This window comes from Uloborus diversus, chromosome 4 (genome assembly GCF_026930045.1).
Source record: "Uloborus diversus isolate 005 chromosome 4, Udiv.v.3.1, whole genome shotgun sequence".
Taxonomy (NCBI): domain Eukaryota; kingdom Metazoa; phylum Arthropoda; class Arachnida; order Araneae; family Uloboridae; genus Uloborus; species Uloborus diversus.
Genome location: NC_072734.1, coordinates 25,039,557 through 25,052,100, shown reverse-complemented (window position 1 = coordinate 25,052,100; position 12,544 = coordinate 25,039,557). Strand labels below are relative to the sequence as shown.

At 33.4% G+C, this 12,544-nt stretch overlaps 1 protein-coding gene across 1 annotated transcript; it reads right to left on the bottom strand.

Moving 5' to 3' along the window:
* Nucleotides 1-245: 245 nt before the first annotated feature.
* LOC129219955 (radial spoke head protein 9 homolog) lies at nucleotides 246-11,950 on the bottom strand. The gene is made up of 5 exons (XM_054854272.1): nucleotides 11,751-11,950; nucleotides 7,269-7,407; nucleotides 4,632-4,761; nucleotides 3,223-3,378; nucleotides 246-406 (listed from the first exon to the last, which is right to left on the bottom strand). Exons 1-5 carry the CDS (start codon nucleotides 11,948-11,950, stop codon nucleotides 246-248), a joined length of 786 nt encoding a protein of 261 aa, XP_054710247.1.
* Between the last annotated feature and the right edge of the window lie 594 nt (nucleotides 11,951-12,544).

Here is a 12,544-nt window from a genome sequence, read left to right as displayed (position 1 = left end):
ATATTTCGAGCTACATATTACTAAGCTCCAAAACCAGCGAAAAGATATGGCAGTTTCTTTACTCAATGAAAACACTACCACATCTATCAGCTAGTGTTGGAACTCAGTAGAGCGCGAAATATCATCGTTTTCGAAAACCGACAAGTGTGTTAATTCAAACAAAAAAGGCACAAATTTGGTTTCAGGAATCAAAACCATTTTACATTTCCAGACTTAAAATGAACAGACAAACAATCCTGGAGCAATCAAAGCATGAAAGGTAAATCATCATTGCGATCTCCATATCCCATATAAATGGAATTATAATCGCTGGTTTCTGGTCTGTAGTAAAACATAAACCCCGGCCACCATAAATTCCGAAGAGTCACAACTTCTTCTAGAGAATCATTATGCATTACCCAACAACCTATGAAATGGAATAAAATACTGCCTGTACTATGATTGACGCTGTAAAAAAAAGGAATACAATTATTTTTGTTTATTTTGAATTGTTTACTTTCGACCTTTTTTAGTTTTAAGCCAACTAAATGTAAAATCATATTGAAAAAACTTTTTGAATCTTGAACCGGAAAGTTAAATGTTCGCTAGTTAAGATACCACTCACGTACAATAGAATTCTTTTTGAGGCTTTAATATTTTGATAATTGTATGAATTCTATATATATATATATATATATATATATATATATATATATATATATATATATATATATATATATATATATATAGATATATATATATATATATATATATTTTTTTTTTTTTTTTTTTTTTTGAAAATAGGTATTTTTCTACATTTAATCCAATCGTATCGCACCCCCGCATGGAAAGTGACCCAATTCAAAAAACAGTAACGGAGAAAATCTAGGTTTTACTCAATAGTAGTTTAAAGCGATTTAGTCGCAAATATTACAGTACGCGCAATTTATAATGGGCTGTTAACTGATAAGTTTTTGTTATCTAAATTAATAATGCATACTTAAAGTTCGAAAAAAAATGCTCCTAAGTTACGAAATTTTAATGATGTGTAAATTAGAAATATATTGTTTTTACGCCACCACGCACCAGTAATGTAAACCAACTTTGTGCGAGTTTTGTGGCAAGAAAGAGCAATAAAATTAGATTTTAAAGCTAGTACATTTTTTCCAAATTTTGGGTTACGTCACTTTCCTTGCCGGAGTGCGTTATGCTTCTATTTATTTTATTATTTTTTCAGGGGGGAGCTGTGTTTTAATGTGTTAAGTACACATACTTATTTCATGCTAAATCATGTGCCTTTAAAAACAAGCAAAATTGAAAAACTGCTGCAAAAATAGTTCCAACTTTTCTACCATCGAAGATCAAGAATTTCGTGACAGGTTCATCGCCAAGAATATATTAGGGTCATTCCGGTGAACATGGTACATTTCAGTTTTCCAAACTTTTTTTTTTCCAAAGTCGTCTAATTCAATAAAAATTAATGTCAAATAATGGCAAAAGAGTTTAATTTATCTGAACTATAAAAATTAATTAGCACAATTTGGTATTAATATCCAATTTTTTTAGTTCTTTTATCAGAAATGAAAGATTTTGTCCACTCTGTTACACATTTAAAAACAACAACAAATTCAAGATTTTCAATTATTTTTTGAATTTTTTTTGTTCAATATAAACAAATGGAACATATCTTTCATACAAATGCTTAAAATGTCATTGTAAAAGGCACATTTAAATTTTATTGCTAATTATCTTACTCAAAAATACAAAACTTTAAAAAATCATTTGCAAAAGTTAGATTATTACATGAAACAAACTTAAAAAAAAAAATTGAAGTTGGATTATTCTAGTTAGTAATAGTGTAATTCTATGCAAATTAACCTTTAAATTAAATATTTAAAAAGAAAATTACAATCAAATCAGTTTAAATATTCCTGCAACAGAGTGGATACTATTATTGAAGATAGAAGTAATTTCTATGTTTAAGCAGAGAAAATAGATAGACAATGTTTCATTTTTTAAATTTTTGTGTTTAATTCATTCTATAAATTTGTTAAGCTAAGCTTTTTGAAAAACATCAATAGCATATGGAACTTGTTTACTATTTCCATAAATATTCTCCACTATGTTACACAAGAAGTGTAACAGAGTGGACAAATAAGTAGTTTTTTTTTTTCTAAACCTAAACATAAAGTAACAGTTAAAATAGCAATACAAAAGCAAAGAGTAACTCTAAAGTTACTACTTTATATGTAATTTAGATTTTTTTTTTATTTTAATTAGTAAAATTAATGTAACATAGTGGACATTTTGTTACTCAAATTTACTATCAGAGACAAAGAATAAATCTTACCTTGCTTGTTGACGGTTGAATCCACTAGTGTTAAAACATGGAGTTTTTACCATTTGGTCATCTCAAAAATATTGCTAGTTTTTTTGTAAAAATATTTTTTTATTCTTTAATGACTGTAGCAGAGTGGACATTTCAAAATTTGTAAACTGTAGGGACAATTGTAAATTCCCTGCATTTTCATTAAAAAAATATTTTTCTAGAAAAAATTTATTGTTTAAATTGTTAAAATAAAGGTGTTGCAGTATAATTGGAAATTTTTTTGTTATTGCATCTAAGCAATTACTTAAATCACTTTTTAACTGTCACTGTTTTGAAGCTGGAACATCAAGATTTTGCCTTTTTGGCTAACATAATTTTTTTTTAATTCCTAAATAAAATATTAAAAACAAAAAATACCTCATGATACAAAATTGCATGAAGAATAAAGAAAAAAATATGATTAATTTATATTAACTATCAAATTTTCTGTAAAAAATCCAAAAGTGCCGGACATGAAATGTATCATTTTCGTCGGAATGACCCATTACCAAACCCATTCTTAAAATCATGGATTCTCAATTTTTCAAGCTCTACGCAAGGATTAAATCCTGAGAATGGAGTTTATCATACCAGCAAAAAGCTTCGTTAAGCTACCTCTGATGGGATTCGATTCTCCGATCTCATTTCCGATACGACCGTGCGAAACAACGAGAAACGCGACCATTTCGCTTTGGACGAATCTCTTAAAGCTCTTTAGAGATCAACGGCAAGTGTTAGTTCTTGATATGGATAGAACTTGGATAGAAATTTCCTTGACATGAATTTTACACAGAATTTTGCATTTATTAAGAAAATTTAATTGCTTGTTTGACATATTGAACAATAAAAAGGTGCAATGAAAGCATGTTTCTCACCTGGGGGATAATCCATACTAATAGGTTCTAAGAAATCCATCGCAACATCGCCCCCTACAGGGCAGAGCAAGGCTGTAGGTGCGAAACTCACATCCGAATCCGGCAGGCGATAATGTAAGTAAGAATTCAAGTTCAAGGAATCATCTTTTGATAGCCCTACAGTTGAGCAAACAGAAAAACGAAAAGATTTTATTTTAGCGACGCAAGTAAATGCGTTTAATCAGATCATAGGCGCAATTATCTCGAATCATTCAGCTACATGATCACGGAATTGGACAGAATGGTTAAAAAATAACTCGGAACTCCATATTGTTCTAGATAAAACCATGTCGATTCACTCAGCCAGTTGCAAATTCTCTCTGTAAAAGACTTTCAACGCACATCATTGGCTCTAAACAATTTAACTATCCCGCCTTCTTACTACAAATTGATTCACCATTGAGCATTGGCATTTCTTTTTCCCATCTGTAAAAATTTCTCTCGCCCAGAAACTCTGGATTTGTTCCTTGCACTATAAAGCACAGTCAAGTCCACTTGTTAAAATATCGGTTAAAAGAATATCCCACTAAACGTTTAAAAAAAAATTTAAGCACCTAACCATTGTAATTTGTCAATTTTTTTCCTGAAAATAGAACTTGAAACATCCCCCCCCCCCCCCCCATTAAAATCGTTGGCTACGATTTTCCTTCTCCACGAATAAGTCCGAATAAGAATCAGACGATTCTATTTGAATGAGTCCACAGAGGAAACGAAAAAATAACGAGGGGATTTTGCCATGCGTGTTTCGTTCCTTTTACTGCATCTGCTTCAAATTCTTGTTCTAAGTTAATTTCTAACAAAATAATCATTTGAAATTTATAAATTGATTTCCTTACCAATTTAGAGATTTTAAGTACAGATTTGACCACAAACTGATGTCCCTGCAACTAATAGACGCGTCCGTTTCCGCATATAATCCGGATATGCACCTAACCATCTCATTGGTGGCCGAACAATGAAATTAAGAGCACATTTGTCGGGGAAAATTAGCAAGCTAACAGCTAAGGCTATTCCACTTGTATAAGTGTAGCAGGCAAAAAGAAAAATAGCGAGGGGATTTTTAAGCACATGTTTCTTTCATTTCAATATGTCCCATCTTCGAATTCAGCAAACTGGCATGTCTGAAAAGTAATACATGAGATCGTTTCTGTCTATAAACCGGATGTTTGCAAAACTTTATTCAGAACGAAAATGGATTGTCTCTTTATGTCACTTTTTTCAACCTTTATAATCACCGATTCTTCCACTGTAAAATTCTTCAGTTCAGTGAGTGTGCCTTAGTGCATTGCCACAACGATTAAAGAAAATAAATAAATAAGATACACATATCGTAACCGAAAGATATCTACTTCAGCGCGGAAACAAATTACCTTTAAAATAAGTATTCCTCTTAACGATCCCTTGGGCATTAATGATTAGAACGTTCTTGGGTCCAATAGCCGTCTCGAAATCCATCAATTTCACCATAGCACTCAATCTATTTTCTTCTTTAATAGTCGACTAAACAGAGAAGTGAAGTGACTTCAGCATTTATTTGGCTTAACCAATGGAAAACATGTAATAAACAGAGATGCAAAATGCCGATAAGCGCGTTACGGAAATATGGCTAGATATTAGCGATATTCTAGAGTCAAGGTAATTGCTTTCTAATTACCAGAGATAATAAAAATTTGCACACATCAGATTTAAGTTATCCTAATTCCAAAATATTGCAGTCTTTTTGTTTTCCTACTCCCTGCACATGCGAAAGTTTTAATTGAGCTTCCATCATGAAAGTTAAACCTAACATTTATTTAATGTCATGAAAAATTTTGAACAATTAGGGGGAAAAATGCAGTGCGCAGTAGTTTTTTAAATTGCAATTATAATACTATGAAAATTAAACATGATACATGAGCAATTCCACGGGTAACTGACTGACATTTTTGAATCAAAGCAATGCGTATTTTTAACCGACTTCAAAAAGGAGGCGGTTATCAGTTCATACCGTATGTATGTTTTTTTTTGTTTGTCCACTCATAGCGTCCCACCTAGTAAACCGATTTTGATGATTCTTTTTTTAATGGATAGAGGATGGCTCAACTTAGGTCCCATTACTTTGTTTGACCATATTTGTTCTTTAGAAAAAAAGTTATGGGCAAAAAACAGTAAATTTCCCTATTAAATGATTAAAATGATATTGTAGCGAAGTTCGCACTTTTCATCCGTGGATAACGGTGGCTCAGTGGTAGAATTCTCGTTTCCCACACGAGCGACCCGGGTTCAAATCCCGACTAGGACAAAGTGAATTTTACTAAAATTTCGTTTCTACTGTTTCCCGTATTTTCTCGAATGTTCTATTAATTTCTGTATCTTTTCAAGTCTGGAAAGTTCCAGCACTTTTTCAAGTTGTATATAAGGAGATGTAACGTTTATTCGTGGTTCTGAATAAAGATCTCGAGTTGAGACTAACGAGTATTCGCTCCATTTGGCTTTCACATTGTCTTCGCTATCTTCATCTACGCGATAATATGAAACTCATTGTTATAAAAGTTTGGTGCCATATAACTGTAAAATTAATAGTAATTGTAATGATGATTTTGAATAAAGGCTTTTCTAAAGCAATACAGTGATAAAGAGCCGCACTTCTTACTAGGTAACTTCTTACTTTTACTGAAATATCTACATTTACACTAAAAAGAATAAAATAAAAAAATTTTGAAAAAAAAAATAGAACCGACTTCAAAATTGCTCTAAAAAGTGAAAAATAATTTTATTCTTTAAACACCATCGATAATACTTTTAAACATAATTTTTGAAGTTGGCGCAAAAACAAAAAGTAAAATCCATATTAACCATGCTTTGTTCATATTTTTATCAAAAAATCATCCAAACTTAGGAACGGAATATTTATATCGTTACTCAAATATGCTGTCATCAATGCGTAATGCATGTGGTAGTGAAGAAACTAGACGTGGTTAAATTTATACTTGTAGTTGAGTTATGGCTGTGAATGATTTTGTCGATCATTTTTGCGCCAACTTCAAAAATTATGTTTAAAAGTATTATCGATGGTGTTTAAAGAATAAAATTATTTTTCACTTTTTAGAGCAATTTTGAAGTCGGTTCTATTTTTTTTCAAAATTTTTTTGTAATATTCAACACAAAATATACATTGTAAAAACAATCTTTTCTCGCGGAATATTGTATTTTTTAGGCTGAGTTTAATGGTAAAGTTTAATTTTCAAAAAACATTTTGGACTATTTTTAAAAAAAAATGTTAAAAGCATGGTAACTGACTGACGTACTTGGTTTTAAAATGTCACAAGTTAACCAAGTTATCACCAATATGACACCTTAAACTGGTCCCTACAATCAAACTGTTATTCATTAACACCAACAAACTTTTAAACTTTTATCCTTGCCTTTTATCGTAATGGTATTTTAGCCCTAAGAGCAGGGCCCGACTCTGACTTTTGACGACACTGAGTGTAAACTTTATTTGGTTTCTCCTCCCTGTTTATACTGTATTGCTGAAGTAATAAAAGATTTTTGATACCTACGTATAGTGAGGCTCTGGTAAGTTGATGTTCGACCTTGACAATGTTTACCTCTTTTTGGGGAGTTCAGTAAAAAAGGAACGTGTTACTGAAATAGATTTGATAGGGAATAGTAGAACTACTACAAAAGGAACCCAACTGAACTCAGCGCCATCCCTATTACCCAAAAAAGAAATAAGCATTATCAAGGTTATAGCTCAACTAACCAGAGACCTACTATATTACTGCAACGAGATATATTACATTAGAAGCCACGACGATGACTCATCATCCCAATAACATTCGCGCTGCGCCTAAACTAACTTCGCAAAGGGAAGGACAAAAGCACGCGCAGATAAAATCAATAATTAGCAAATCGCAGTACGTTTCCGTCTCTTTTTTTTTTTTTCCTGAAAATCTAAAAACGATTTGCATAATCATTAATTCGGATAGTCGGTTTTCGGATAATTGGAGTTTCACAGTATTTACCTTTTTTCCTTCTTGTGTTCGCTCTCTGAAGCGATGCACGTAAGTGGGATCCCCCTGGAATCTTGTGCGCACCATATGAAATTTCCGGAGATCTTCCTTAGAGGCAGAAAACAGTAAATTCCAAGTTTCACCATCAAGGCTTTAAAAAATTCAAACATTACACTTTTTTTGCTGAAATTCTTCTCTATTTGCCGAGAATAAGATGGTAAACAACGTAGGGGTAAAGCACAAATAAGAAAATTTATAGCAGACACGTGCTACGCCGACGCGGTTTCAAGAAATCCCTTTTTCAATTGAAATAAGTGTGAGCTTTGGGATGTAAAGTCATCCGAGAAAAGGAATAACTAAACATCCTTACGTAGACCCAGATCAACGACGTTAATGCGAGCTTTCAGATGTAAAGTCGTACTTGTCTCGGATAACTACATAGAAGTGTGAGCTCTCGAATGTAAAGTCGTCCTTTCTCGAATGACTTTACATTGAAGTGTGAGCTCTCGGATGTAAAGTCGTCCTTTTCTCGGACGACTAAACATAGAAGTATGATCTTTTGGATGTAAAGTCGTCCTTTTCTCGGATAACTTTACATTGAAGAGTGAGCTCTCGGATGTAAAGTCGTCCTTTTCTCGGACGACTAAACATAGAAGTATGAGCTTTTGGATGTAAAGTCATCCTCTTCTCAGATAAGGTTACATCCCAAAGCCCGCATTTATTTGCATTGAAAAATGGGCTCCTTGGAACCCCGAAACACGCGTCTGCAATCAATTTTCTTATTTGTGCGATATCTCTACGTCGTTACAAAAGTTATCTTAAATGAGTTGTAGTTAAACAACTTAAGTTAGTAAATGTTTCGCAAGGCATAGTTTTTTTCTTATCAACCGTCGATTGGAGCGATTCTCAACCTGTTATTCGGGAGCAATTTTCATGTGGTTCGCGAACAGTTGAAGAAAACTAATCTATATCATTTTTATAGCTGTAATTAAATTTAATAAAGAAAAATTTGGATTTATCACATTTCATCGAACATAAACTTAGGTTGTGATAGTAATCATGATGAATTACGATCTAAAGTAATAGATGTATTATTTTAAATTAAGGTTGTTTTGAAAATATTATTTCTATCTATTTGGTCCGCTTCGTGGTAAAGGATTCCTCTCACGCAAAACCATCGCCGCCTGCGGCTACAATGGGCCAATGTGCATAGGAGCTGGCGTGCTGATTGGTAGCAGGTCGTCTTTTCTGACGAATCCCGCTTCAATTTGTGGCATCATGATTCCTGAATTCGTGTCAGGAGCTATGCCGGTGAACGACACATTCCGGAGTGCATTATCGAAAGCCACTGTGGACGAACACCCAAAGTTATGGTCTGGGGTGCCATAGCATATCATGGACGATCACAATTGCTACGAATTGTGGACAATTTGACCAGAACCCGATACATAAACGAAGTTTTACAGCCCCAAGCTATTCCTTTCTTGCAAGCATTGCCAGGAGCTGTATTCCAGCAGGATAATAACTGTCTACATGTCGCCAGGTCTGTCAAATTCTACTTTGATTCGCAGCAGGTACAGCTTCTTTCTTGACCTGCATATTCCCCGGATATGTCACCGATTGAACATGTGTGGGATTTCGTTGGGCGGCGTCTCGCTCGTGATCCTCGCCCTGTTGCTTCGACTAGAGCCCCTATAACTGGAGCAGGCAGACGCATCTGCCATTTTGGAGCAAGCGTACAACATTGAAAGCTACCTTTATTGGCAATTATTCGCCCAATAGGGAACGAGAGAGTCGGAGAGCGAAGGTGAACATTGGCGAAATTTTGGAAACAGTTGGCGTCGTTTCCAGGCTGCCAGTCACTTTGCGGGCTATTATTTATCCAATTCTTTTTTCTTTCTGCATCTGCTGGAAATCTGAAGAGCTAAAATCCTTTTTTGGAGCTGTTTACACAATTAACAGCCGAACAACCACCCATTTGGCTCAATTTAACACATGTTAAAGAATTGTAAACATCAACAGCAATGCTATCGCTACGAAGCATTGGATCAAGTTTGCTCCAAAATGGCGGATGCGTCGGCTCCTCCGCTCTAGGGACCTTAGCTTCGACAGACGACCTTTGGTTGCGAATACAAACATGCCGAGTCGTGTAGCAGCTCTTATTGCGCCGCGTGGTGGCCACACAAAATACTAATTTCTATCTCTTTTTATTGCTTGTTTGGTTGAAAAATGTAATCATTTATTTGTACCATTACCACTCAACTGTGTATTAAATTTCATTCAACTATGATGCTTCCTTCATGGTGTTGCAATTTTCACAAACAGGAGTGTATTTTTATTTTATTCATTGCCGCCATTACTTGTTTAGTGATACCATACGTTATTTTGTCTTGCTCTAAGGAAAAAAAAACAAAGACGTTCAACAAGACTGAGAACTGCATTAAAAAGAAAGATCAATCACCAAACAATTGAAATTAGCCCATAAATGTAAAATAATCCGTCATTTAAGAAAAGAAGTCATTAATTAAAGTGAAAAAGCTGGATTAAAATAGTCTGCAAGCTGTATAAAACATTTAAAAAAAGAACTTCATGAAAATAACTGTCAAATAAAGAAACTGTAATAAAATGTATTGCCAAGTTGTAAAACACTCGAAAACAAAATAATTTAAAATATAGTATTTTATTATCCAAGCAGTTTTCTTTGCTACAGAGAGGATACAAATATTGCAATAAAATTTAAACGAACCAATTCTCGCCAAACGATTATAGAATCTTACTGGTCAGAAGATATCATGACGTAAGCTTATTATTATTTTCCTTAAAAACACAAAATACGTTATTTCAATTGAAAATTTATGACTTGAAATTCTCAATTCTAAAAATACAGACAAAGTAATAATATCTATGCAAAAAGATGTGATATATCATCAGAAACAACCCTGTTGTAAAAATTTCCCCGCCAAGAAAACCTTTAACTCTTCCCTACAAAAAGAAGGCTTTCATCCTAAATCAAAAAATCCACAGCCTTAAAAAGTTATATCTAGTTTTCCCGCCAAGTATCTGCGAAGCTACCATCCTCCCTGTTTTCCTCTTTCATCACACTTATTTTCGCTAGAACCTGCCCACATCACGAACTCCTTACCAGTGAGGATAGCTCCTTTAAATTGTTTTCAATGCTGTTTGACGGGAAACTTTGTTAACTCAGGTAGTTCCTTCGAGAGCAAAAAGCTACCAGTTAAACAGGATTGAAAATAATTAAAAGGATCTATCCTTACTGGCAGGAGTTCGTGATGGGGGCAGATTCTAGCGAAAATAGTTGTGATAAAATAGGAAAATAGGGAGGATGGTAGTTCGGCAGATACTTGGCGAGAAAACTAGATACCTTAACTTTTTAAGGCTAGATACCTTAACTTTTAAGGCTTTTGGGTTTAGGATGAAGGCTTTTCTGTAGGGAAGAGCTAAAGGTTTTTTTGGCGGGGAAATTTTTACAACAGGGCTGTTTCGGATGAGATGGTTGACTACTCCGTGTTTTTAAAAGTTTTAATCTTGCATAAATTTCAGTCTATCTTCTCAGATTTTCTGTTTGTATTACAGAGAAATAACATTGGGAAAGAACATGGATAAATAGTAGTATTTAAAAAGTTACAACCATTATATAATTTACATGAAGCAGTCATCCCAAAAAAAAAATCTATTCACAAAGAAATTGCAATATTCAACAAATGGTATAGTTAAGAAATTGTAATATTTACAAAAAAAAAACAATTCTCATTTATATAATTTAAAGAATAATCATTCACAGTTAACGCACCTCAGCGTTAAAAGGGAAATAATATCTCAAAAATGAAACAAGAATATCCAAATCGATCGAAATTCCAAAAAGAAAAAAAAATGAAAATACTTCCAGTGTTTAAACTTGTGAAAAATGCAAACGATATTTATTACCAGAGACGCAGTTTATGCTCCTCCTTAATATTTAGCTTTCATGAATTCGTCACGCAATTGCAATGGATCATGTGACTCGCAATTAACCAATCACTAAGCTACAGTCAGCGCAGGAAAGTAAAATCATCGAGCTAATTTTAATCGCTTTAAGAAAAGAATCCCATTGGTTAAGTACTAACAACATTTTAAAATCCAAAATCAACCTTTTTTTCATTTTTATGGATCATTTTAAAAATAAATGATGACAAATTGATCACAAAAAAGCAGCAATTTAACCAAATCATAAAAAACGCGATTGACACGTTTATTTCCTATGCATTATAAGGACTTTCTAGAAACAATAGTGGCCACTTTTATCCTTTTACAAATACTTTTTAAAAATCTCGGAAATTTCCATTAACTTTTTGCTAACCTCTTATTTGATTTTTCGACGAATTCCAGCAATCACAGAATGTTATTTTGAACGTGCTTTACCATGTTTCACGAATAAATTTCATTGTTAGTTAATTTAATAACTATCTCGTACAATATTTTCGTTTCAATTGTTACCTGTAGAACGAATGCTTGTTACGTATGAAATCATTCCCTCGTCCTTGAGCAATATAATAATCAGAATTTTTCCCAAATATCTTTCCCAGGAAGGCAACCGATTCCAACTTGTTTTCATTCTGTAATTGAGGTAAGGATAACTGCATAAGAAGTTGCTCTTCCGTTGTCAGAAACAAACCTCCGCCATAAAAGTACTCCATATTCAAGTTCAATCTTTGTCGTAACATTTGATTTTTTTTTTTTCCCCTCTGTCACAACCACTGTTAAGATCTGCAATGAAAGAGTAATTGTGCTGAGAAAAATTCTCATACTCAACTAACAAATCTAGTTCGATTTCGTAGCTTAAATATGGCGATATCATCCACTTTCCCCTCTTAAAATTAAATGTAAACGGAAATTTTGAACTTCAGGTGCAAAACGTCAGGTTGAATCAACCTAAGGGAGCAATTGGCTCTAAAAACTTATCAAATACTTTTTTCATTGAGAATCACATGCAAACCAAAATTTGTGCAAATTCTTACGAGAGTGTTCACACCACTGATGTGCCATATATCCGTATCCGTGGATATCCGAGGGAAAATAAAGATCTGTATCCGTTTTACGTTCGGTGGATCTTAAACAAGTCTTTTACAGCTTAAATTTTCTTACATATTTAAAATTGTGCATACGGGTTTTTAAAAAATATTTTTTAATTTCATTTGAATTTGTTTTATCTTAATATTAGCGGTACTCGCACAGCGATGCCCATGCTAAAAATTTAATGGAAGTCCGTTGAATAAAAAAAAATTGACGCC

Coding starts and splice junctions, on each gene's coding strand:
- LOC129219955 (XM_054854272.1), bottom strand. CDS start 11,950: ATGGAGTACTTTTATGGCGGAGGTTTGTTTCTGACAACGGAAGAGCAA. Junction 7,408..11,750: donor AACAAGCATTCGTTCTACAG/GTAACAATTGAA, acceptor AATTTTTTAAAG/CCTTGATGGTGAAACTTGGA. Junction 3,379..4,631: donor GAGGAATACTTATTTTAAAG/GTAATTTGTTTC, acceptor GCTCAACTGTAG/GGCTATCAAAAGATGATTCC.